This window comes from Panthera onca, chromosome A1 (assembly GCF_046562875.1).
Source record: "Panthera onca isolate mPanOnc1 chromosome A1, mPanOnc1 haplotype 2, whole genome shotgun sequence".
NCBI classification, from domain to species: Eukaryota; Metazoa; Chordata; class Mammalia; order Carnivora; family Felidae; genus Panthera; species Panthera onca.
Window position 1 is genome coordinate 64,759,870 of NC_138339.1, and position 23,761 is coordinate 64,783,630.

The window sequence follows — 23,761 nt, forward strand, 5'->3', positions numbered from 1 at the left end:
TCTGGTTCTTTGTTTTTCTCTATACATTTTATAGTCATCTTATCTAGCTGTGCGTACACACTCTTATACGCACTGGCTTTGTCAGGATTTTGTTTGGGATTGCATTATATTTATAGGTTATTTGGGGGAAGAATTTAGGACTTAAAAAATGGAGTCTTCCTCTCCGTGAACATGATGTAATTCACCATATACTGCATTTCATCTAACCCCAAGATATACCCAGAACCCAATAATTCTCACCGCCTCGCTTGTATCAACCTGGTCCAAGCCGCCATCGTATTTCCCTGGCTAACCAGGGTAGCCACCCTACTGACCTCTTTCTGTCTCCATGTCCTGCAGCCTATTCTCCATACCGTAGCCAGAGCGAGTCTTTTCAAAGAAGTAAGTCAGACCGTGGCACCTGTACCACCTAAAATGGCCTTGTGGCACTCCACACTCGGGGGAACCCGGGTTTAAATGAATGGATGAGCGACTGAATGAGCGGCTGCGAACTCTATACCAGACGCTGGCCTTGAAGAAATGATTTGCCCAATTTCCATTGGGCAAGCCCAAATGGAAAGCGCTGGCACCGGCCTGAGCAGAGAGGGCCCCCGACCGCCTGGAGGCCCAAGTTGGGACTTCACCGCGGGGCCCGAGAGCGGGGAGAGGCCAGAAGCGAGAGCGCGGGCACGAGGGAGCGCGCGGGGCGCAGCGCGAGGCCAGGCGGACGGCGCGGCGAGTCGGGGGCGGGTCCGGGGCTCCACGCGGCCGCCTGGCTCCGCACGGGGACGCGCTCCGAGGGCGCGCGCGGGGCGGCGGCGGCGCGCGGGGCCGCCCTGGCGGGAGAATCGCTTCCGGTGGCGGCGCGGGCAGCGCTGAGCGGGGAGTGCCAGCGGCGCGGGCGGCGGGTGGCGGGGAGCGGTGAGTTGCGGGCGTCGGGCCGAGCCGGGGTGGGTGGGAAGCGCGCGGGGAGCCCGGCGGAGGGGCGCGGGCAGGGGCGGAGGGGCGCGGGCCGGCGGGCGGGTTGCGCGGAGACCCCCCCTCCCCCTCCGGGCCGGAGGTCGGGAACCCCCGCGCCGTGCCGGGGACTCCCGGGCCAGGGGTCCCGGCACCTTGGGGACCCCTGCCCTCCCGCTGTCTGGCCGCCCCCCACCTGCAGCAGCCCGACCTGTCCCCGAGGCCCCCTGAGCCCCGGCGGTGGAGTGCGGTCTTGCCCCGGACGGGAAGGGGCTCACCCATCCACGCCCGCACGCGCCCTGCCACGCTGTGCTCGGCCGCGTGACCAGACTCCCCGCGGTGAGGACACCCAAAATGGCTGCCGCGGGGACAGGCCACCGCGCTACGGGCGCGAGTGATTGCCTGGTGACCGGGTGTTACCGACCCTACCCTCATGTCCCCACACTCTTAGCTCTTGGTTTCTCCTCCCGGCGCAGAGCAGGGCTCCTTGATCGGGTTAGAGACCACCCGGCCCCTGCCCTAGAACTCGCGATCTTGCAGGCAAGAGGGGAGCGAGTGGTCCTGGCCCCACCTTGCATCTCCATGCCCTCTTGATCTTTCCCACGTGTCACAGGTCTCCAACCTCCCCGGAATGACAACCACGGTATCTGCTAAGCTTGTGCAGTGATTTCTTTCGGTCCATTTACTTTTACATTCTTTCAGCCCCGTGAGGTGCTTGGTGGTGTTGTCCATGATCCAGATGAGGAAGCTGGTACTCAGAGAGGTTAAGTAACCAGCACAAGGTCGCACAGTTGGCCATCAGCTTAAGTGTTACTTGCCCATGACTGTGTTGTCTAAAATTGACCCCTCACGCATCCATTCTTTGTTAGGTTACCCCTGTGGGTTTTCTTCAATCGCATTTGTCACCAGTTGGAATTAACTGTGTTTACTTGCTCGTTTTCTTCTCTCATCTTGTGATCAGGGCCTGTTTGTCGTGCTCACCTATCTGTCCCTACCTACATCCAGCAATCTCCAGTACCAGGTAGACCCTCAATGAATATGCGTTGGGTGCCTGAATGACAACGCCTACCTCCGAGTAACTTCGGAGCGTAAGCACTTAACCACCTCATGGACAGCTGCCTTCTGAACCCCCACTGCATTTTGTTTGTACTTCTCTCAAACTCATAATCTCTCTTCTGCCTCGCCTTCTAGATTTTGACTCAAGTGCCTCTTGCTTTTCTCTTCCCTTGGTCCATCCCCGGTTCACTGAGCTGCTTCCAGGCATTGCAATAGGTGGGAGGTGGGTATGCAGGTAAATAAGGAGGCTCTGCGACTCTTACGGTGCTGGAGTCAGACTTGACATACAAGGTGTACAGGATTGGGGGGGGATCTCTGAAAAGATGCTTGGAGGCTCTACCAAGAAGTTCTGGGGCCTCTAGCCGGTCCTTTCTCCCTAGGACTGCAGGTGTCCAGCTTGCAAAAATGACAGTGTTTGGAAGGGAAGATCTATCAGATCCTGTCTTAGTCGTACGTATAATTGCTCTAAGTATGCCCTCAAGGGTTAGATTGAGGGTGCGGGCTTTTAAGCCCCGTGGGTCTTCAGAAAAGGGACAGTATCTGGTGTAGTTGTCAGAGAGGAACCTGCATAGCAAAGCAAAGTCTGGCTGGACTTCAGAGGTGGTCATATATTTAGAATGCTCTTAATGCTCTGTAGAAGTCTCATGAAATCTCATGCAGATGGATGTAGGAAGATGCCAACAGGGAGGAAACATCCCTCCCCCTCTTCGCTTCCTGGGCAGAAATCTTAGAGGACGACCAGAGCAGCAGTGACCTTACGAATCGGTCCATCATCCAACTTCTTTGCTCTCCAGTGCCTTAGAATAAAAATATGGATGGCATCTACGTCCATCCTCCTATGCAGGCAGTGGTCAGATGTATTTAGTTGGAGTATAATCATGGGTGGAACTGACCTTTTGTATGAGGTTAAAGGTAAGACATCGGTAGCAGTAATCAAAAAAAAAAATGCTGACTTATCTGGAAAGTGAAAAATGAAAGTAAGTATCAAACCTGTATGTAATTATACAAAGTTCAAAGTTATTGACATTTTAGTTAACTGTTACTTTGTCACATATTTTCAGGTACAGTATCTATAACATGATTTGATTCTTTTTTTTTTTTAATTTTTTTTAACATTTATTCATTTTTGAAAGGCAGAGAGAGACAGAGCATGAACGGGGAAAGGGGCAGAGAGAGAGGGAGACACAGAATCCGAAACGGGCTCCAGGCTCCAAGCTGTCAGCACAGAGCCCGACGCGGGGCTCGAACCCACGGACCGCGAGATCACGACCTGAGCTGAAGTCGGACGTTTAACCGACTGAGCCACCCAGGCGCCCCCATGATTTGATTCTTTAAAGTGGGTGGTAAAATAGTCAACTGAATATGTCTAAAATAGTATGTTAACATTTGTATAGGCTGATGCCACCATCTCAAGTAGAAACCAATAGCATTAAAAAAAAGAAAGAAAATGGATGAGAACTTCACCCCATCCTAAGAAATTGATTAAGAAACCCATACCCAAAGTTGATCTTGACTGCTGGAATATGACTGATGATTGTATTGTCACTGGGATGTTTTAAAGTTAATCCAAGAGTGGGATCTGCCTTGTGGGGTGGGAAGTAGGGGGCTGGGAGGGTGCTGACAGGGAGATAGGCAGAAGGTGTTAATTCTCCATGTCTTCCCTCGGTTCTAGAAAAGCCCCCTGGAATAGAGGAGAGTGTGCAACAGAAAGCCATTGATGAGTGGAAATGCGCTCTGAAGGAATCTAGTTCTTTGCACAGGATTCAACTTTCTGGTCTGTTATTTGATCTCCTGTGTGGCCACACCCTCGAGAAAGGAACCCTGTGCCTGGACGACCAGCCCAAACAAATTAGTAAATGTGCTGTGTAGGCTTCTTGAGTTAGGGTGATTGCCCCTGGCAGGCACATCACCTGTGGGCCCCTCGGGGTCAGAAATGTGGTGGAAAGTCAGACAGAAGCACAGATTCCAGGTTGTGCCATCTTGGGTGTGGAACTTGATTTTTCTGAGCAACTCTACAAAACTGGGGACGTTTTCTTGGAGAACAGAAATGAGGGTTTGGCATCGAATAATCCCGGAAAGCCTAGCATCTGGCATAGTGGGCACTCAGTCACATCGCCCAGACAGTGACTTTGATGGGGTGTTTCACACCTGCCTGGCCCTAACTAAACCAGGGCAACTAGGCTTTCTTACCTCTTTCAAACTGCAGTTGTTTTAATCAACAGCAAGGGTACAGTTTAATAATTTCCATCGTTAATCTTTAGCCAGGGTTAAAGGTCTTTGTTGCTAAGTCCCTGATAAAAAGCATATTCTCTGCTAACTTGGTTCCTGCAAAGTTTTGGCAAGAAAATTTTTTCCAATATTTAAGCATTTTCTTGGCATGTAGCTAAAAGTTTGAAACAAAGTTTATCTTGGAGGGAAGTTATTTTTGATAGACATTTTCGATCATCATCTTCAGGCAGCCAAGCTCCAGTCCATTTCTCCCCCAACCCCATCACCACCACCATTGCCAGTGACTGTATTTATGGGCAGGACTTCAGCCAGTGAGGACATCCACTCACAGGAAACTGGCTTGTTAGAAATGTTTCCTACCTTTATTTAGCATTTTGCAATTAATAAAGGTTTAAAGCTCTCTTGTGTACCTCAGCTTGCTCTATGAGCCACCTCTTATCTCCATTTTATAGATGATAATATTGAGGCTCAGAGATGTGAAGTGAGTCACCCAGTGACATGCCTACAAAGGAAGTGACAGAATCAGGACTCTAGTCCAGAGTGCATTTGGTCCAGTCCTGTTCTGATTCCATACACTGTCAGGGCAAGTGCTCGCAGGACCAGGCCATAGGGCAGGAAGCTACTCTCATCAGGAACCAGTCAGAAAGAACAGACCCAGCAACCAGTATTAACGGCCAGGGAGTCATCTAAATGTCTACACTGGCCCTGCAAAAGGGTAAGCATCTTCCCTTAACTGGGAGGGCATTTGGTCATTATTTATTTATTATTTTTATCTTCTTCCCATGGTGTTTCCCAAACTTACCTAATCATAGGATTCCCCTGGTGTACTTCTTAAAAATCTATTTCCGAGGCCCCATCCACAGCTCTACTTAATCGGAATCTCCGGGGAAATGCTATCCTGGTTACAACCCCTTCTCCCAGGAGCAGGGTTCTGGAGGAGCCAGAGGACTTAGGTTAACGTTCCAACGCCCCTACGTACTTGAGCAAGTTAGCTCAGGAAACAACTGTTGTGAGGGTTAGAAGAGTTGGTCATCTAAGGAAAGCTCTTAGAACAGATGGTTGTTAAATATTAGTGGTGGTTATTAGGTAATATCCCAGTTTCATCCATAAAGATCCAGAAACTAGGAACAGTGGGCTAATGCATACAAGGTCGCAGAGTCATTGGTGGAGCTGGGATTTGAACTCAGATCTGCTGCCTCCACAAACACAGTCTCCTAACCACTATACCTTCCATTCAGGGATCCCCCAAGTTATAAGACAGTTGGTTAAGTACAACCAGACGGATGGAAACCAAACGATCACCGTTGCCCAATTGGTGCAGACTTCAGCAGCCGTGAAGGCTTATCTGTAGTAGAAGGTGGTCCTGGTTCTAGGACCCGGGGGTGGGGGGGGGGGTGGTGGTTTTCGCCTTTGTATAGCTGTGCACTGACTGTGTGACATCTAACAGAAATGCCCTCCCATAATTGTTCGTGAAGATTGTGATGTAATTTGAATAATGACTTGGAAGGAGACGGAGTTCATTAACATTGCCAGTAGGCCTATGATAGATAATGTAGTCCTGTGTTATGAGTAGAGGAACTTGGTCATGCCACTCTGGCTTTAAAAGCTTATGGATTCTGTGACTTAGTCATTGTGTACCTCAGAGCAGGCTTACTCCATATAACGGATATTCTTGAGAATTATGTACAGGTTTGGAGACCAGAGTCACTCAGCAAGGTTTGTGATCTGATAACTCTGTTAAAGACTTTATCGGCAGAGTTAGGCGATGTCCATGCATAATAAGCTCTATGTACGAAGGATGTCTGCAGGTTTTGGGGGGGAAATTTAGGTTGTGATCATTAAAATATGTTTGTTTTTCGACTACCGTTCACAGTATGTATTGGGTCTTTCCAAACCCAAGACCAAGCCGGTGTTGGGTACAAGAGAGGCCTTCAGTGGATACTGAATATATCAAGTAGTTTTGTTTGTGAATTAATGAATAAAAAGGCTTGGAGAAATGTATTTTGATGAGGCTCCCCGATACTATGTTTACGCAAACCCTTAGCCAAGGGTTTGAATTCTGACAGTTTTCCTCCTAAGAGATTATTTCTGTCCCCTCTCATGGGTTAATTAATGAATCAACATATACAATTTGTAAAATAATCTCTTTGGCAATGTCATTTAAATTCAGTCTAATTCTCTAATTATTAATGGTGCCAGATAGCCACAACCTGAGTTCATTCCAAGTGATTTTGTCTTTAAGTGATAAAGCTTTGGCTTTCTTTTAATTGCAAAGTGATGTCAGTCATCCACAGAAAACTTATAAAGTATGTCTATATATATATATTTTTAATTAATTTATCATTTAATTAATTGCTTATTTAATTTATTTATTTTGAGAGAGACAAAGAGAGCACAAGTGGGGGAGAGGCAGAGAGAGAGGGAGAGAGGGAGGATCCCAAGCAGGCTCCACACCTCCTGCACAGAGTCAGGTGTGGGGCTCAAACTCACAAACCGTGAGATCATGACCTGAGCCGAAACCAAGAGTCGGATGCTTAACCGACTAAGCCACCCAGGTGCCCCTGTATGTATGTATTTTTTAAGAGAGAGAGAGAGCACATGAGCTGAGGAGAGGGGCAGAAGGAGAGAGAGAGAGAGAGAGAGAGAGAGAGAGAGAGAGAGAGAGAGAGAGAATCTTAAGCAGGCTCTATGCTTAGTGCAGAGCCCAACGCGGGGCTCAATCCCACAACCCCCTGGGATCATGACCTGAGCTGAAGTCAAGAGTCAGACACTCAACTGACTGAGCCACCCAGGCACCCCTCATGGAAAAGATTGTTGAGTAAGAATTCATACCTCATTTGGTCAGGCTTCAGGAAGCTCCTTGCAGCTACTTAAACATATAAAGAGGTCACCTTCACCAGCCGTTTCCTCGTAATATCTCTGTTCTGGACTCTTCACAGCCTCCTTCCCTCCTCAGCAACCCCTATTCCATCATTTCAGATTGTGCAAGCTGAGTCTGTTGAACGTCAGAAGTGTGCCAAGATGGTGTTGTGTAAACCATAACATTTTGCTGTTGGGCATGTGCAGTTGTCACACTGGCCGGGAACTGGCTCGTAAGTTCCTGCTGGGGGAGGTCTTCACTTACGGCCTCCGTGGCTGTGATGTTCCACAGTCGTGTCTCTCTCTCCGTGGCATCTCCGAATTTCTGAAGGTATTTCAGCAGTTCTACGTAACTGTGAAGGCCTCAGGTAGACGTGCGAAGGGGACATCCTCCCCACTGCTGTCTTCTGATTCTCGAGATGACTCTTTCATTCACTTCAGGTGCGATAGAGCTGGTAAACTCACGCATTCTTGAACACATTCTTTGGTGTCCCGTGCAGGCATCCCTTTAAGGTATTGCATTTTTCCTTATCCGTGCTGCTTTGGCAGTCCAGAGATCTGCATCTTGTTCTCTGAAACTTTCTTCTGAACCATTTTGGCTTCTTGATCATTCCTCCTGCCACCAGTATCACAAGGTTGTACATCATGATGACTTCCTCCGGTGTTCTCTGCAGAAATTCCTGGTTGATGAGTATCTGTCATAAAACTGTCAGCATCTGTTGTTCATGAAAAACTGTCAGAACCATGTGCTCAGCTGTGTTTGAGAACATCTCTCTAAAAAGGTGTCTGATCTTGGACCAGTTTCAAGCCAGTCAGGGTGAGGGAGCTAGCCCAGGGAGCTAGCCCAGGGACCCCAGACCTTCAGATGACTGCTCATTTTATGGGTGAACCAGACTGTGAGGAAACCAAGCTCATTCCTTCTCCTCCCACCCCTGGGGACTCGGCTTCCTCCCTACAGAGGTGCCCAAGGGGGGCACCCCCAACCCTCCAGCGCAAACAGCTGGTCAGTACCCAGTATGTGGGGGCCAGTGCCATCTGCCAGTCAGTGGGCACCCAAGACGTGGTGGTTTGACCAAGCGGTCAGGCCCAGTCATGGCCCAGCAAGCAGGCAGAAAGGGGGCATGCCTCAGAGACCCCCGCGTGGTGGCAGAGGCCACGCTGGCTCATTCACCCTGGAGATGGCTGTGTGATCAGAGGCCCAGATGGGTCTCAGCCCCCTCCCTTAGCCAGCTCCAGGTACAAAATGGAGCGTGCCTGGGGTAATGATGAGAGGGGTCCCCAGCAGCGCCTCGGTGCCACCTCAGCCTGCAGCCCCCAGCACCCTGGCTCGGTGCACAAAGTGCTGCCGTCTGGTCTGAAGTCAGAGCACCCAGGCCCGGGCGTGGACAGGAGGGGAGACAAGTACTCCAGGGCAGTGGCGGGACCACTCCTGCCCCCCCCCTTTTTTTATGTTTTTATTTTATTTTTGAGAGAGAAACAGAGCATGAGCAGGGGAGGGGCAGAGAAAGAGGGAGACACAGGATCTGAAGCAAACTCCAGGCTCTGAGCTGTCCGTGCAGAGCTGACATGGGGCTCGAACTCACGGACTGTGAGATCATGGCCTGAGCTGAAGTCAGACGCTTAACTGACTGAGCCACCCAGGTGCCCCATGGCCCTACTGGTTTTTAATGTGGAATAGGAAATACATTTTTGAAAAGAAAAAAAAAAAAAACAACCAAAAAACCCGAAAGTGGAACTCCTGATTCTAGACACTGGTTGATTTGTTTAAAGTTGAGAAAGTGGATGTGCTTGAAGGTTCATGTGTCAAAAAGGCTTGTCTAATTGAAACATGGGCATCACAGTTAATAATTAAAAATTTACCTGGTTTGAGACCAGCTGTCTTGGTAAGCGTGTTAATATGACATTCCTGATGAGGCTTCATGTTTTTGAAATGCATGGGGGGCAGAGACAGGTTATCAAGGCTAATTGGTATGTCTTATGCCAATGTACAGTGCTATTTGAAATCCTTTCTAAGCAGGGAGAACGGTGCTGTATTAGTTTCCTTTTGCCACTATAACAGACCACGACAAAATTAATATTTGTAAACCAGCACGTTATTTGATAGTTCTGGAGTCCGGTGGTCTAAAATGAGTCTGTGTTACTTCTGGAGGCTCTTTGACTTTTGCAGCTTCCAGAAGCTGCCCATGTTCCTTGGCTCACCGCCTCAGGTCACCCCAGTCTCTGCTCGTCTCACATCTGTTCTTCTGGCTCTGCCTCACCTGCCCTCCTCTTTGTCTCGTGGGGGCTCTTGTGATCGTATCAGACCCACCTGAGTAAGCCCCGGTGGTTCCCAGTGTCAAGAGCCCTGCCTTAGTCACAGCAGCAGAGTCCCTTGGTCACAGAAGGTGACCGTGCGTGCGGCTAAGACGTGCACATGTTGGGGAGGGGCATCATTCTGCCTACCACAGGTCCTTACAGGGCCCATCACTAAAAGCTTTCAGGGTTGGGGTTTTGGTGGGCTTGGCCGGGAGTCTGAAGATCAGCCTCCTGGCTCCCTTGCTGGGTAGGTGAGGATTAGTTGTGAGTAGCATCTCAGAATCTTGCTTTCCTCCTCGTTGAGCACGCTGTCAGGAGAGCTGAGGTAGACTCTTCTGCCACGGCGTGTAGCAGGAGCTGGCACTCTTAGGCTAGCATCTAGCCCAGTTCCTTGCATGTAATAGAAACTCCAGACGTGTTGGGGTTCCTTTCTTCCATCTCTCCCCTTTTCCTTTGCCTAAAGAAGGACTCCTCCTTTAGGCAAAGAAGACCTCCACAGCTTTCTTCTTGCTCACATGTTCTAGGGTTACCACAGGGTCCTTGTTGTGCAGAACTTCATAGTGTTCGTAGACATGTTAGTATTTAAACAAAAAAGGAGGGCCTCAAAGGTACCAGTTCTGTGCAGGCATTAATTGATGTACTTTGAGGGGAAAAATAGCTAAATGAGAGTGGTAGAGTAGAGTAGAGAGAGCTGGCAGACCAATGCCCAGGAGTGCAGTCCTGCTTTGGGCTGTCCAGCTTGTCTTCAGCCACTAGCACCAGTCACACAACCCGGGCAAGTTATTTGCAGCCTCTGGGCCTCCGTCTCCTCATCTGTGTGGTGCGATTAAAAATGGTGGGTCAGGGGCCCCTGGGTAGGTCAGTCGGTTAAGCGTCCAACTCCGGCTCAGAGCATGGTCTCACGGTTCATGGGTCCGAGCCCCGCGTCGGGCTCTGTGCTGACAGCTCAGAGCCTGGAGCCTGCTTCGGATTCTGTGTCTCCTTCTCTCTCTGCCCCTCCCCAACTTGTGCTCTGTGTCTCTCTGTCTCTCAAAAACAAATAAATGTAAAAAAAAAAAAAAAAAAAAAATCTCATGCCTGGCCTTCTGCTAGGCCTACTGGGTCAGAATCTCTAGACAGGAGATAGTAATTGCCTTTGCCGGGACAAACCGTTCCCTAAGGAGGAACACTTAACGTGTGTGTACCATCTCACCCTACTTCCAGCCACCATTGCTGAGAGTTTTTAGAACGGGCAGAGTTCTGCAGTGTTCCCCTCCCCCTAGACTGGCTCCTCAGGGGGCTGTATTCTCCCGTCTTCACATTCCCAAAATGGGAGTAACCATCTACCAAGGTGTTCTTCATTTTGGCCAGCTGGACTACCAAGGGATTCACTCGACCTGGTTTCTAGGACACACCCTGTCCTGCTTTTCCTCATGCTGGTCACTCCTTGTCAACATCCTCTGCTGTAGCCCCACCTGCTGAATCCCCTCCACTCCCTTGGGGCACGAAGGTGTCTCAGCAGACAAGTCTGGAAGCTACTGCTCTCCTGGGTGTGAATTGGAGTTTTTGTTTTGCTTTTTGTATGTTTTGTAAGTAACACATTTGATGTATTCGAATTCATAATTTAGACATTTCTCTTAACAGTGGCACAACTCTTTGATGTGTACTACATAGCCCTTGATTTTGATGTGTTCTAGTTTGAAATTTAAGACGTTTTCTCTTACCATAGCCCAGTCAGCCAAAACCCAGCAGGGACAAAGCTGTAGTCAACAAAGTCACGTTCATTGGCTTCTTGCATTGAGGGAGACCACACACCAGAGGAACCAACAAAGGAGGAGATAAATCTTATAGAGCATCTTGGAGAACAGTGGACTTTAGATGAAGTTCAGTGAAATGGTATTTTGATTGGCTTCAACCAGGGCTGCGTGTTAAGGTCTAGACCCTGAAGTGGCCCCACTGCCCTGTTCCCTTGGAAATTACAGAGTTGAAAATTTGTGGAATGTTGTATCCAGAAACTCTGTGATAAACTTCATACCTAGGCTGGGAATCCAGGCTCCTTTTCTTTTCTTTCCTTTTTTTTTTTTTTATATGAAATTTATTGTCAAATCAGTTTCCATACAACACCCAGTGCTCATCCCAACAGGTGCCCTCCTTAGTGCCCATCACCCACTTTCCCCTGTCTCTTATGGTTTGCCACCCTCCCTCTCTTTTTTTTCCTCTTCCCCTCCTCCATGGTCTTCTGTTAAGTTTCTCAGGATCCACATAAGAGTGAAAACATATGGAATCTGTCTTTCTCTGTATGACTTATTTCACTTAGCATCACACTCTCCAGTTCCATCCACGTTGCTCCAAAAGGCCATATTTCATTCTTTTTCATTGCCAGGTAGTATTCCATTGTGTATATAAACCACAATTTCTTTATCCATTCATCAGTTGATGGACATTTAGGCTCTTTCCATAATTTGGCTATTGTTGAAAGTGCTGCTATAAACATTGGGGTACAAGTGCCCCTATGCATCAGCACTCCTGTATCCCTTGGGTAAATTCCTAGCGGTGCTATTTTTTAATCTTTTGAGGAACCTCCACACTGTTTCCCAGAGCAGCTGCACCAGTTTGCATTCCCACCAACAGTGCAAGAGGTTTCCCGTTTCTCCACATCTTCTCTAGCATGTATAGTCTCCTGATTTGTTCATTTTAGCCACTCTGGTGTGAGGTGGTATCTCAATGTGGTTTTGATTTGTATTTCCCTGGTGAGGAGTGACGTTGAGCATCTCTTCATGTGCCTGGTGGCCATCTTGATGTCTTTAAAGAAGTGTCTATTCATGTCTTTTGCCCATTTCTTCACTGGATTGTTTGTTTTTCGGGTGTGGTGAAGTCTTTTTCGGTTTGGTGAGGTCTTTATAGATTTTGGATACTAGCAGGCTCCTTTTCTTTGTGAAGAGTGGAATGTTTCATTCTTTCTGTTGGATTTCCAATAGCAAAGTTTCTAACAGTGTGTGATTATAGAAAACAAGGTGTCTGGGTGAGATAAGAAAGCAGTGGTCACTCCAAGAAGGACAGTGTTATGACACTTTACAGCTGCATCATGACCTTGGGAGAAGTATGGTTTCCCATTAACTTTGCAGTTGGCTTCATCTGTGTTTGCTAGTCCAGCTGGCTTTATGAACAGCAGACCTGATTTTTACCTTCTCACTCTTCTGACCAGCTATGTCACACGCACTAGATTTCTCACGTCTGTTGTCCTAACACGTTTGCTTTTGATCCGGTGGGCTGTGATACGTATTGAGAGTATGATAAAGCCCGGTGACCAGAGTGCCTAGCATCTGCACCTGGCATCTTACCGTACCTAAGAACTTGTGAAGCACCTGGAAAAGAAAGCTGCTATTCGAACTGGTATTAGAAATGTAGGGGAGGGAGACACGAATACAAAAGCAATGGTTTGAAGCCTTCATAGTGATCCAGTCCTTCAATCTGCTAATGTCATGCAGAGATCAAGCCTAAGGAGATCACCAGCTTTGAAGAGATCAGAGACAAGGATACAACATGATTTATCATGGTGAAAAACTGGAAATAACTTAAACATTAAAGGTGTTGTTATATACCCAAAACGAATATTTAGTGCTGTGGGAAATGCACATGAAATAAGCACAAAACAAAAAAAATCAGGAAATTAAAATACAGAGTATGATATCAACTTTACTTTTTTATTTATATGATAATATGTATTAAAAAATGCCTGCAAGGAATTACCCAAACATTAAAGATGTTTATTTCAGTGTGGCTAAATTAGCAGAGGTTTTGTTTCTTCTGTATTTTCTACAATAAGCTTACATTATTCAGAATACTACCATAAGCATGCATTTTAATAATACAGTGCAGTTTTAAAAATAAGTGTATCACTCAGAGAAAGAAATTATTTACTTTTGGGAAAATAGTAATGGTCCTTAGCCATAAACTACACTAAATGCTACAGTGTTACTCTTATTCATGGGATTGTGCCACTGTGCTTTTTCCACTATGTTAGATTGAAGAACATAACTTGTCATTTTTGATTGGTGGCTTATATGCTCAACAAGCCTGCCTGAATCTGAATCTTGTTCTAATTGTAGGATGTTTGGCATTTACTTAGCCCTTTTTTGCATAATTAGTCACTTCTACTGGTAGAAACAACAAATTTAATAGACCAGAGTACAGTAGTAGTTTGAGAAAAGGGGTTTCAAACTTCAGACCCTGTTACTGCTGATGTTAATTTTAACTTTTTATATTTGTTTTTTCTAGAGTATTTCTAGGCTTCCAGAAGTTAAGGAGTGATGAGATACTGTGTGTTTATAAAGAGAAATATGTGGGACATTAGTGAAATTTGGTTAAGATCAGGTGGGATTTATGGACAAAGTAAGCTTTGGATGTAGATGGTCCTTCTGCCAGTTATAGCCAAGTTATTTTTGTAAATAGGAATGTACATAAATCTTTGCCTGAAGGCTGATGTGACTCTAAGTTTGTAAAACATGTTGGAACATTGTAAGCCTTGACTAGACTTGTCTTTTTGACCCTCTGCAGAGTCCAGGACGATGTCTGGAGAACTTCCAGCAAACATTAACATCAAGGAACCTCGATGGGATCAAAGCACCTTTGTTGGACGAGCCAATCATTTCTTCACTGTGACAGACCCCAGGAATATTCTGTTAAGCAACGAACAACTAGAGAATGCTAGAAGAGTGGTGCATGATTACAGGTAACGTTAACGGCTGTGCTTTTTGGTGACTATAGTAATAGGTCATCACGTGACCTATTATCTCTAAACCTTCACTTAGTGATTTTACAGCTTTCTTTTTAACCAAAAAGAAGAGGAAATAGGAACACACGGCTTATCCTGCTTTATGCTCAGCCTGAATGCAGATATCCAGGGTTCACAGTAACCTGGAAATAAGACAGCCATCCCTCCAACTCCTAAGTACCAATCTGTGAGGTCCCCTCTCCCAGAGCTCTGCCTCCTCCTCTTAAGTACACCCCAGCATCTGTAGCCCCCTGTGTATCTTTCTATCTCCAGATGGAGACAGCATCGTGTAGAAAACAAGTTGTTAAGAATTAGGGTAGGTTGGTTGCTTCTGAGCTGGAACCTCAGTGAATAAACTGCACAGGCAGGAGCTCAGGTGGAAAGATCCCGGTGGCAGGTTTGTAGGTTTGGGCTGCAGTTCATCAACTCAGAGAGTCGGTCATGAGGTCAGAGAAGACAGATGCTCTAGTAAGTCAGTGGTCACACCTGTCTCCATCGAAGACCACATAAGAATATCTCGGGCTTTGTGGGCCACAAAGGGTTTCTGTCGCCTGTTTTTCTTAGTTTGGCGTTTGCATTGTTGTTGTTTCATAAACAATCCTTTTAAAAACTTAAAAGCCACTCTTAGCTAGTGAGGCAGGCAAGCCAGAAACAGTAGTTTACAGACTCCTGCTCTCGGGGAGAGTCCGCCGGAAGCTGAGAATTGGAGCAGTGGGCACTCGGGCCACAAGCCGCATACACAAGGCGGGAGTTTGATGGTCGGTCACGTGGGTGGTTGGGGAAGGAACCAAGTGCAGCCTGTAAACTCTGTGACCAGCTCTGAGGCTGGCCGGATCTTAGCATGTGCTTGCACGTAAAGAGAGAATAGCCGGACAGCAGTCCTGGAAGCATATACAAAAGTACTGAAGAACAAGGCAGGGAGGACAGCAGAAGCACAGTCAGGAATTCAGAAAAGCAGGTGTTCTATGAATCTGGAACAAGCGCCATAAAAAGAGGAGAGGTGGAGAGGAAAAGACGAGTTGAAAAGGCATAAACACATTGCAAAGAAGCTAACAGTTCTTTGTAAGAGCATGATGAAGCTTCCCGGCAGTGGCAGGGCATTAATGACGGAACTGGCTCGGTAAGAGAGTAGAAACAAAGACGTGGGGAGCGAACCGGGGTGCTCTTCCAGCGGTGAAGGGCATGGGGTGGCCCACCTTTCCCACAGAGGGCCAGGTGGTAAATATTTTCAGCTTTGCAGGCCATACAGTCTGCATATTCTCTCTTGCATATTCTTCTGTGTTGTTTTGCTTTTTTTTTTTTTTAATGTTTATTTATTTATTTTGAGAGGGAGGGACAGAGCATGAGTGAGGAGGGACAGAAAGAGAGGGAAAGAGAGAGAATCCCAAACATGTTCTGCTCTGTCAGCACAGAGCCTGATGTGGGGCTTGAACTCACGAAACCACGAGATCACAACCTGAAACGAAACCACGAGTCAGATGCTTAACTGACTGGGCCTCCCAAGCACGCTGCCTTTTTTTTTTTTTTTAACAACCGTCTAAAAACATACAAACCACTCTTAGCACACAAACCATTCAGAAGCAGGCCATGGGCTGTAGTTTGCCAGTTCTGATACAGAGGAAAAGGTGGAAGCTGACTGGGGGTTGCCAGGAAGTGGCAGAAAGGAACGGAAGGAACTTTAGGGGAGATGAAAACATTCCATACCATGATTCTGGAGGTGGCCCCACCACTGTGTACATTTTCCAAAACTCATCAAATCGTACATTTAAAATGGGTGACTTTTATTGCGTTTAAATTATACCTTAATAAAGCTGATGTAATTTCCTGAAAAAAAGGAGATGCTTCCCAATTCATGTGCAACCCTGGTACTGTAAATGACAGAAGTGTGCTGAAAGAAAGCAGTGGCCCATCTTACAAATTCATAAGGCAAAACTCCGAAATAAAATCCTGGCACATCAAATCCAGACTTACGTTAAAACCTGAACAGGTAGGGTTTATTCCAGGAATAAAAAAGATGATCTACTTTAGGGCATCTATCACTATAATCTATCACACCCAAAGCAGGAAAGTCACATCTTGATAGATGCCCAAAAGAAGGTGAAATTATCCATGTGTTTCTCAGAAAGTAATTTCTCAGCTGGGAATAAGGTACAGTGTGTCTTTAATATGGTAAAAAACACACATTCCACAGTAGCAGCCAGCATCGCACTAAATGATGAAACAGGAGAACTGAACTTCCCAGACAGTTCTGCAGAAAAGCAATCCTGTGGAATATTTCCCCCCAACACCAGAGACCAAGAGAAGGAGAGAGACACCCAGAGAGGGAGAGACAAGGTGGCTTCCATAGTCAAATTTGAATAAGTTTACATCCCATTTTTTTTGTTTTTTAAGATTTTAAGTAATCTCCAAACCCAACATGGGGCTCAAGCTTACAACCCCCAGATCAAGTGTTGCACGTTCCACCTATGGAGCCAGCCAGGTATGCCCCTGCATGCCATTCTTGAGGATGTCCTATCCCATTGACTTTTTAAGTATTCCACAAAGTCTTGGACTAAAGAAAGCTGTTGAATCCTTTTTCTCAAACTTGAACATGGGCCCTTTTTACATCCAGGAGAACACTCCTAAAAATCCTGCCCTAGAAGGCATTCTCTCTAAAGTCAGGGGCAAGTCAGGGATGCTTGTATCTTCACTATTGTATAGTATTTTTCTAGAAGCTCTAACTAATTCAGTAAACATAAAAAAGGAAGGAGAGGGGCACCTGGCCAGGTCAGTCAGTGGAGCATGTGATTCTTAATCTCAGGGTCCTGAGTTCAAGCCCTGTGTTGGATGCAGAGATTGCTTCAATAAATAAACTTAAAGGGCACCTGGGTGACTCAGTCGGTTGAGTGTCCGACTTTGGTTCAGGTCATGATCTCGGGGTCCGTGAGTTTGAGCCCCGCATCAGGCTCTGTGCTGACAGCTCAGAGCCTGGAGCCTGCTTCAGATTCTGTGTCTCCCTCTCTGCCCCTCCCCACTTATGCTCTTTCTCTCTCTCCAAAATAAATAAACATTTAAAAAAATAATAAACTTAAAAAAAGAAAGATGTAGAGATCTAAAAACATGAGACAATTTCTTTTTTTCCCTTCCTCCCTCACTCTCTCCCTTCTTTCTTCCCACACTCCCTTCCTCCCTCCCTCTCTCTCTCCCTCTTCCTTCCTTCCTTCCTTCCTTCCTTTCGATATTCTTACCAATCAACTAAAAAGCTAGTGGAACAAATAAGAGAATATGATGAGTGGGCTACACCCAAAGAGTCAATAGTTTGCCGTACACCAGCAATAATAAGACAATATTTTTTAATATCATTCCTAAGACCAAAACACGTATATACCTGTATATGAAACATCTGGGCATATACTTGCCTGGAGGTGTGAAGCAGTTAGACGACCATGGAGGGTCATTAAGAGAGGCCTTTGAGTAACTGGAGAAACATGCAGTCAGTCTGGACAGAGTTTCAATCCAAATACAATTGTGTTAACATATAAAATTGGCAAAATAGGGGCACCTGGGTGGCTCATTCAGCTGAGCATCCCAGCTCTTGGTTTCGGCTCAGGTCATGATCTCACAGTTCATGGGATGAAGTCCCACGTCAGGCTCTGTGCTGACAGCATGGACCCTGCTTGGGTTTTTCTCTCACCCTCTCTCTCAGCCCCTTCCCCCCACTCTTTCTCTCTAAAATAAATAAATCAATATTGAAAAATGACAAAATAGTTCTCTTTTTAATTTTTTTTAATAGTTATTAATTTTTTTGAGAGAGAGAAAGAGAGATCACACATGCGTGTGTGCCCAAGTGGGGGAGGGGCAGAGAGAGAGGGAGACAGAATCCGAAGTAGGCTCCAGGCTCTGAGCTGTCGGCACAGAGCCCGACACGGGGCTTAAACTCACGATCTGTGAGATAATGACCTGAGCCAAAGTCAGACGCTCAACCCACTCAGCCACCAAGGCGCCCCCAAAACTGACAGAATAATTCTAAGCATTGTCTGGAAGAATAATGAGTATAATTCAGGGGCTTTTGAAAAGGGAAATGAGGAGTCATGGTAGGAGAGACCTCTGCCTTCTTACCAGGCATAAAATGGACTGTCTGTAAAAGGGTGGGGATCAGCCCCACAAGGTGTAGATAGTGGGAACTGCACAGAAAGCCCCAAAACCAAGCCTGGCATTCACAGGATGTCAGCAGATGATGACTGTAACATTTAAATCTTGGTGTTAGCACAGTAGACCAGCCAGGGGGAAAGCAAAATTAAGCAAATTTCACATTTTTCATAACTGAAGATAAATTCCAAATAAACTAAAAACTTCATTGACAACAACAACAGCAAAACAATGTTGAAAGTATAGGACGTAGAGGTGAATGTTTGTACAACCTTGCAGTGGGTCAGGCCTTTCTAGGTATTTGTTCCTACCTGACCACATAAAGATAAACATGTTCTGGGCAGCCGGTAACACAACTAACCAGATCAACCACAGTGTGTTAAGTGTACATGTGAGTTGCTTAAACAGTGAGGTTGCTGCTGCCACTGGTAATAAAAAAAAACAGTCAAGTAAAGAAAAGGATAAAAGGCATATTTAGAGTCTCAATATTTCATATAACTTTTGCCACAGCAAATGTATTCGTTTCTAAATAATCTTGGATGCAGAAAAGATTTATTTATAAGAAGATTAACTTCCTCATCCTTTACAAATGAAAAGATTAGAAGCAATTAAAATGTCCAACAATAAGGGATTGGGATAATCTGCTATCTGAGATTCAGTGGAATGCTGTAGCATTTGAAAGGATGATGTGTTAGTTTCCTAAGGCAGGCGGCTGTAACCAACTACCACAAGCTGAGTGGCTTAAAACAACAGAAATGTATTTATTCTGTTGCAGTTCTGGAAGCTAGAAGTCTGAAATCAAGGTGTGGGGAGAGCCATCTCCCTCTTCCTGAGAAGGATCTAGGGGAGAATCTTTCTTCCCCTCATGCAGCTTCTGGTGGCCCGAGGCGTTCCTTGATGTTCCTTGACTTGGAGCTACATGATTCCAGTCTCTGCCTCTGCCACCACGGGACCGCCATCTTTGTCTGCACATGGCTCTTCTGAGGGCCCCAGTCATTGGATTTAGGGCCCACCCTAATTCAGCCTCATTCTAATTGTTACATCTGCAGAGACCCTGATTCTGAATAGGGTCACATTCTGAGGTTCTGGGTGGATATGAATTCAACCCAGTATAGATGATATAGAAGAAGGAAGATCCAGAGAAATGTTTACAAAATATTTCTCGTTTTAAAAAGGTGGTCATAAAGCAGTGGGTGTGGTGTTTTATAAAGGTCCTAAGTGGCGTATTCAGGTCCTGCAAGACACTGGCAGCACATTTACCACAACAGTGTCGGTGGGAATGAGTAGTTACAGGCTTGAGTGGTTTTCATTGCAGTAATGAATTTCTGTGTTTTCTAAATGTTTAGCAATGAACATGCGTTTCTTTGATAACAAGACAATGAGCCTTTCTAACCTAGGGTTTCGAACTGTAGGTTTAAAAATAAATTAATGGGGCGCCTGGGTGGCTCAGTCGGTTAAGAGTCCGACTTCGGCTCAGGTCATGATCTCGCGGTTTGTGGGGTCGGGCCCCGCGTCGGGCTCTGTGCCGACAGCTCAGAGCCTGGAGCCTGCTTCAGATTCTGTGTCTCCCTCTCTCTCTGCCCCTCCTCTGCTCATGCTCTGTCTCAAAAATAAATAAAAAAACATTTAAAAATAAATAAATAAATAAAAATAAATTAATGTTCTTGATCGCCACGGTTTTTGTCTAGTTGGCTAAAAATATTTTAGAGTTTGCAAAGTTCAAGATACATTTTTATTATTTATTTATTTAATTTTATTAAAAGTTTTACTTATTTATTTTGAGAGAGAGAGAGACAGAGAGCGGGGAGAACAGGGAAGGGAGAGACAGAATCCCAAGCAGGCTCTGTGCTGTCAGTGCAGGGCCCGACATGGGGTTTGAACTCGCAAACTGTGAGATCATGACCTGAGCCAAGATCAAGAGTCGGACGCTTAACCGACTGAGCCACCCATGCGCCCCTCAAGATACGTTTTTAAATACGTCATTTAAAACAAAGGATATTTCAGAGTTGAGTACTTCAAGATATAAGGTAAGTTTTTGTTTTTCAAAATTACAGATGATTTGAGATATACGGGTGTGAAATGTACATTGTGTTTACTGTCTTTTGTGTTACTAAAATTTCACTTAGTAACTTGCAAGCACGGTTGTTTCAGGTAAGCGGAAACTCGAGAACTTTCTAGCTACACATCTCTAGAGCGCTGGTGAGATAATTAAGATGAAATTTCCCTTGTTATTTCTTATTTCCCTAGGCAAGGAATTGTTCCTCCTGGTCTCACAGAAAATGAGTTATGGAGAGCAAAATACATCTATGATTCAGCTTTTCATCCCGACACTGGTGAAAAGATGATTTTGATAGGCAGAATGTCAGCTCAGGTTCCAATGAACATGACCATCACAGGTTGTATGATGACGTTTTATAGGTAAGTTCTGGAAATGTGACAGCAGTTCGTTTTACATCACAGAAGCTTCAAGTACAGTTTTGTATGTGAATAGTTTTATTGAAAGAAATGTCATTTCACGTTGAGTTCCACTTCGTATAGATGTTGTAACTCTAGGGGGTTGTTTTAACTTTTCCCTGTGCTAAATAAATAGTATTCTCTTCGTTGTTCAAAAGGAGACTGAATGTTTCCCTAAATCTGAGACCCAAAAGAAAATGAGATGGAGGAAAGAAAATTAAAAAACGCTCTAAGCAGATTCTCTTTTGAATCCGTTCATGTGACCCACAGTGTAGGTGCAGCTGTAGACGTGGACACTTAGGCTTGTGCATGTGGTTGGTTAGGAGGCATTAGGGCTACTTTGCCTACAAATGGCTTCTTTTTTCCCCAAGAGAAGGAACCTGACATTTGTTGAGTGCCTACTGTATGTATGCCAGGCTCTTTACAGATTTAAGATAAAATGTAAGGAAGATAACTTGCTCCTGACTGTAACCCTTTGAGCTTGGTGTTACTTGTATCTAAAGAACGGGGGAGCTGAGAACCAGAGGGCGAGCATCTGCCCCGCCGTACAGGTCCGAAGCCCTCGACCCAGAACGCACGGTCTCTGCCCTAGCGTCCTCCTTCCGCAGTCCATCTCCCCTCTGGTTACTGGTGTTCACATTTTCTGTTCTGCACAGCGGCTAGGTCACAGGCGATGGCCGGTATGTGATGGATCGCTCTGTTTTAGGACCACGCCGGCGGTGCTGTTCTGGCAGTGGATTAACCAGTCCTTCAATGCCGTGGTCAATTACACCAACAGAAGTGGAGACGCTCCCCTCACTGTAAAGTAAGACTGTAAGAGTTAACTGTTCCCTGACTTCTCCAGCGTGCCCTTGATTCAGTGCCGTACGAATTGTTGATACTGTTCGGAATATCACGGGGCATGGTTTTCAGTAGTGTTTCTTCTCCTCCCTTCTCAGGGCTCGTGCTGTTAGTGGTGCTGGTAGGTGGGTTTGTCTCCCACACCCTCGAGCTCCCCCGGCAGAACGCCTGTGGCAAGTTTAGACAGCCCCCACCTACCCTGAGCCTGTGGCCAGACAGCAGTGTCCAAAGTAGCAGGCTCAGTAGTGCGATCTCTGCAGAAATCAGGGGGACTCTCATACAGGATTTGTCTTTCTGGGGTTTTACTGATGTTTTTATTATTTATTTTAGAGAGAGACAGAGCATGAGCAGGGGGAGGGGCAGAGAGCAAGGGAGATGCAGAATCCGAAGCAGGCTCCAGGCTCTGAGCTGTCAGCCCAGAGCCCGACGTGGGGCTCGAACTCATGAACCGTGAGATCATGACCTGAGCTGAAGTCGGATGCTTAACCGACTGAGCCATCCAGGTGCCCCAGGATTTGTCTTTAAAATAAATCATCTACAGAGCCAGTCCTGTAAACAACTGTTTCAATGTCCTGAAGTGATTAGCTAACCACAGCTTTTAGCTCAACTCGTACAACACTTCAGAGTGTTTTCTTTTTCGTCGCATCACTTCAAATGGCTTTTGACGGTCCACACGGTCTTCTTTCCCCAAATGGAACAAAGGCTGCGGAAATCCGCCACTAGCAGTGTTTATCACACCTTCGTTTCTTCCAACCCTTTGAACTAAAATTTCTTTTAAAGTGAGAGAAAAGCGCTGTGCTTGGCTGACTGTCGAGGACGGGACCTTCAGTAGTTCCATACGACAGGTTCTATCGTTTTAAGAACGACAGCAGCGCAGGTTTGCTTTCAGTGTGTATGTTTATATTGGGGAAGTATCTTTCGCTTGAGCAGCCGTGCTGCCAACACGCAGACCCGGCTGCTCCTCCCTCCTCCCCGCGCTGTGGCGTCGTGCACGCACAGCCCCTGCGTCCCACCCTGGAACCGGCTCCCTGTGGCCGCTCGTCGTACGTGGCAGGCGGCTTGTGTGCGAGGGGTGCCCCTTCTCCGGGGTCTGCCTGCTCCCCTTCGGCGTTGCTATGTGTAGACCGATAACAGGTGTTGTTTTGGGGGCTCTCCACTCTCAGTCACGCTTTTTCACATCTTCCCCTCATTTCTTCAGAAAACGGCGAGCCCAAGTTTCCTGACGTGCCCTCCTTTCTCACGCGCCGTTCTTTCTCTTTGTTTTCAGTGAATTGGGAACAGCTTATGTTTCTGCCACAACTGGAGCCGTAGCAACAGCTCTGGGACTCAATGCATTGACCAAGGTACCCAGATTCTCATTTTTGTAGCAGAGCTTCTGAATTTCTTCTCACCTGCCTGGCTCCAAGCCTCTCAGTTATTTCCCAGAATAGTTCAGGTCCAGTTGTGTCTTCCAATGAGCTTGGGAAGTGCCGTCACCCACACCGTCTGCCAAGCCCCTGGTCTGTCCCTGGCACTGTGCCCAATGTCCCCTGACCCTAACTGCCCGCTAGAGGCTGTGTGCAGAAGAACGTGCCTGCGCCCACACCTCCGGAGAGGTAGGGATGCCAGTACGTGGACTCCAGACTCTGTGACTCCAAAGCCCCCCAGTCCGTCAGCCAGGCTAAGCTGTCACATGTCCCGGAAGTGCGCCCATGCGGGAAATAGACGGACACCACCAGGCCACGAGTTTTGAAAGTACTCCTGGCCTGAGCATCCGTGCAAAGAAGGCTCTGGGTTTTTAGCGGTTTTCAGGGAGAAATAAGTGCATTTATCATCCAGGCAAAGTAAGGTAATGCTTTTGGAATTCTCTTTTCTGCAGCACGTCTCACCACTCATAGGACGTTTTGTTCCCTTTGCTGCGGTAGCTGCTGCTAATTGCATTAATATCCCGTTAATGCGGCAAAGGTAAGATCCACGTGCAGTCGTCGAAAGGACTGGTGCTTGACAGTGGAGCCGCTTGGGATAATTAGTTTTGTCGGAACTTTTATTACAAGTTCATGTTAATCTTTGCAGACGGAATTACGGGAGACTACGGGAGACGTGGGGTTTGCTTCAGCATAATCCGTCACGGGCGCGGAGATGGGTCCATTAATGAAGCAAGCTTAGCCATGACCTGCTAGTTACTAAAGTAGGCTGTGGGCATGTGGGGGGATAGAATATTCTTTCTGCTTC

At 46.5% G+C, this 23,761-nt stretch overlaps 1 protein-coding gene across 3 annotated transcripts in view; it reads left to right on the forward strand.

Annotated features, from left to right (window-relative positions):
- The first annotated feature begins 732 nt into the window (after window positions 1–732).
- The window catches only part of SFXN1 (sideroflexin 1), a 39,825-nt gene continuing 16,796 nt past the window's right edge, over window positions 733–23,761 (forward strand). Inside the window, exons 1-8 of one of the 3 annotated variants that reach the window (XM_060635063.3) lie at window positions 733–900; window positions 4,674–4,936; window positions 7,201–7,313; window positions 13,912–14,086; window positions 20,504–20,674; window positions 21,417–21,515; window positions 22,818–22,893; window positions 23,409–23,494. In XM_060635063.3, coding sequence (XP_060491046.1) covers window positions 7,280–7,313; window positions 13,912–14,086; window positions 20,504–20,674; window positions 21,417–21,515; window positions 22,818–22,893; window positions 23,409–23,494 — 641 coding nt within the window. In that variant the 5' untranslated portion in view covers window positions 733–900; window positions 4,674–4,936; window positions 7,201–7,279. The remainder of the gene's footprint in view (window positions 901–4,673; window positions 4,937–7,200; window positions 7,314–13,911; window positions 14,087–20,503; window positions 20,675–21,416; window positions 21,516–22,817; window positions 22,894–23,408; window positions 23,495–23,761) is intronic. The other 2 variants (XM_078446997.2, XM_060635065.3) reach the window with 2 other exon arrangements.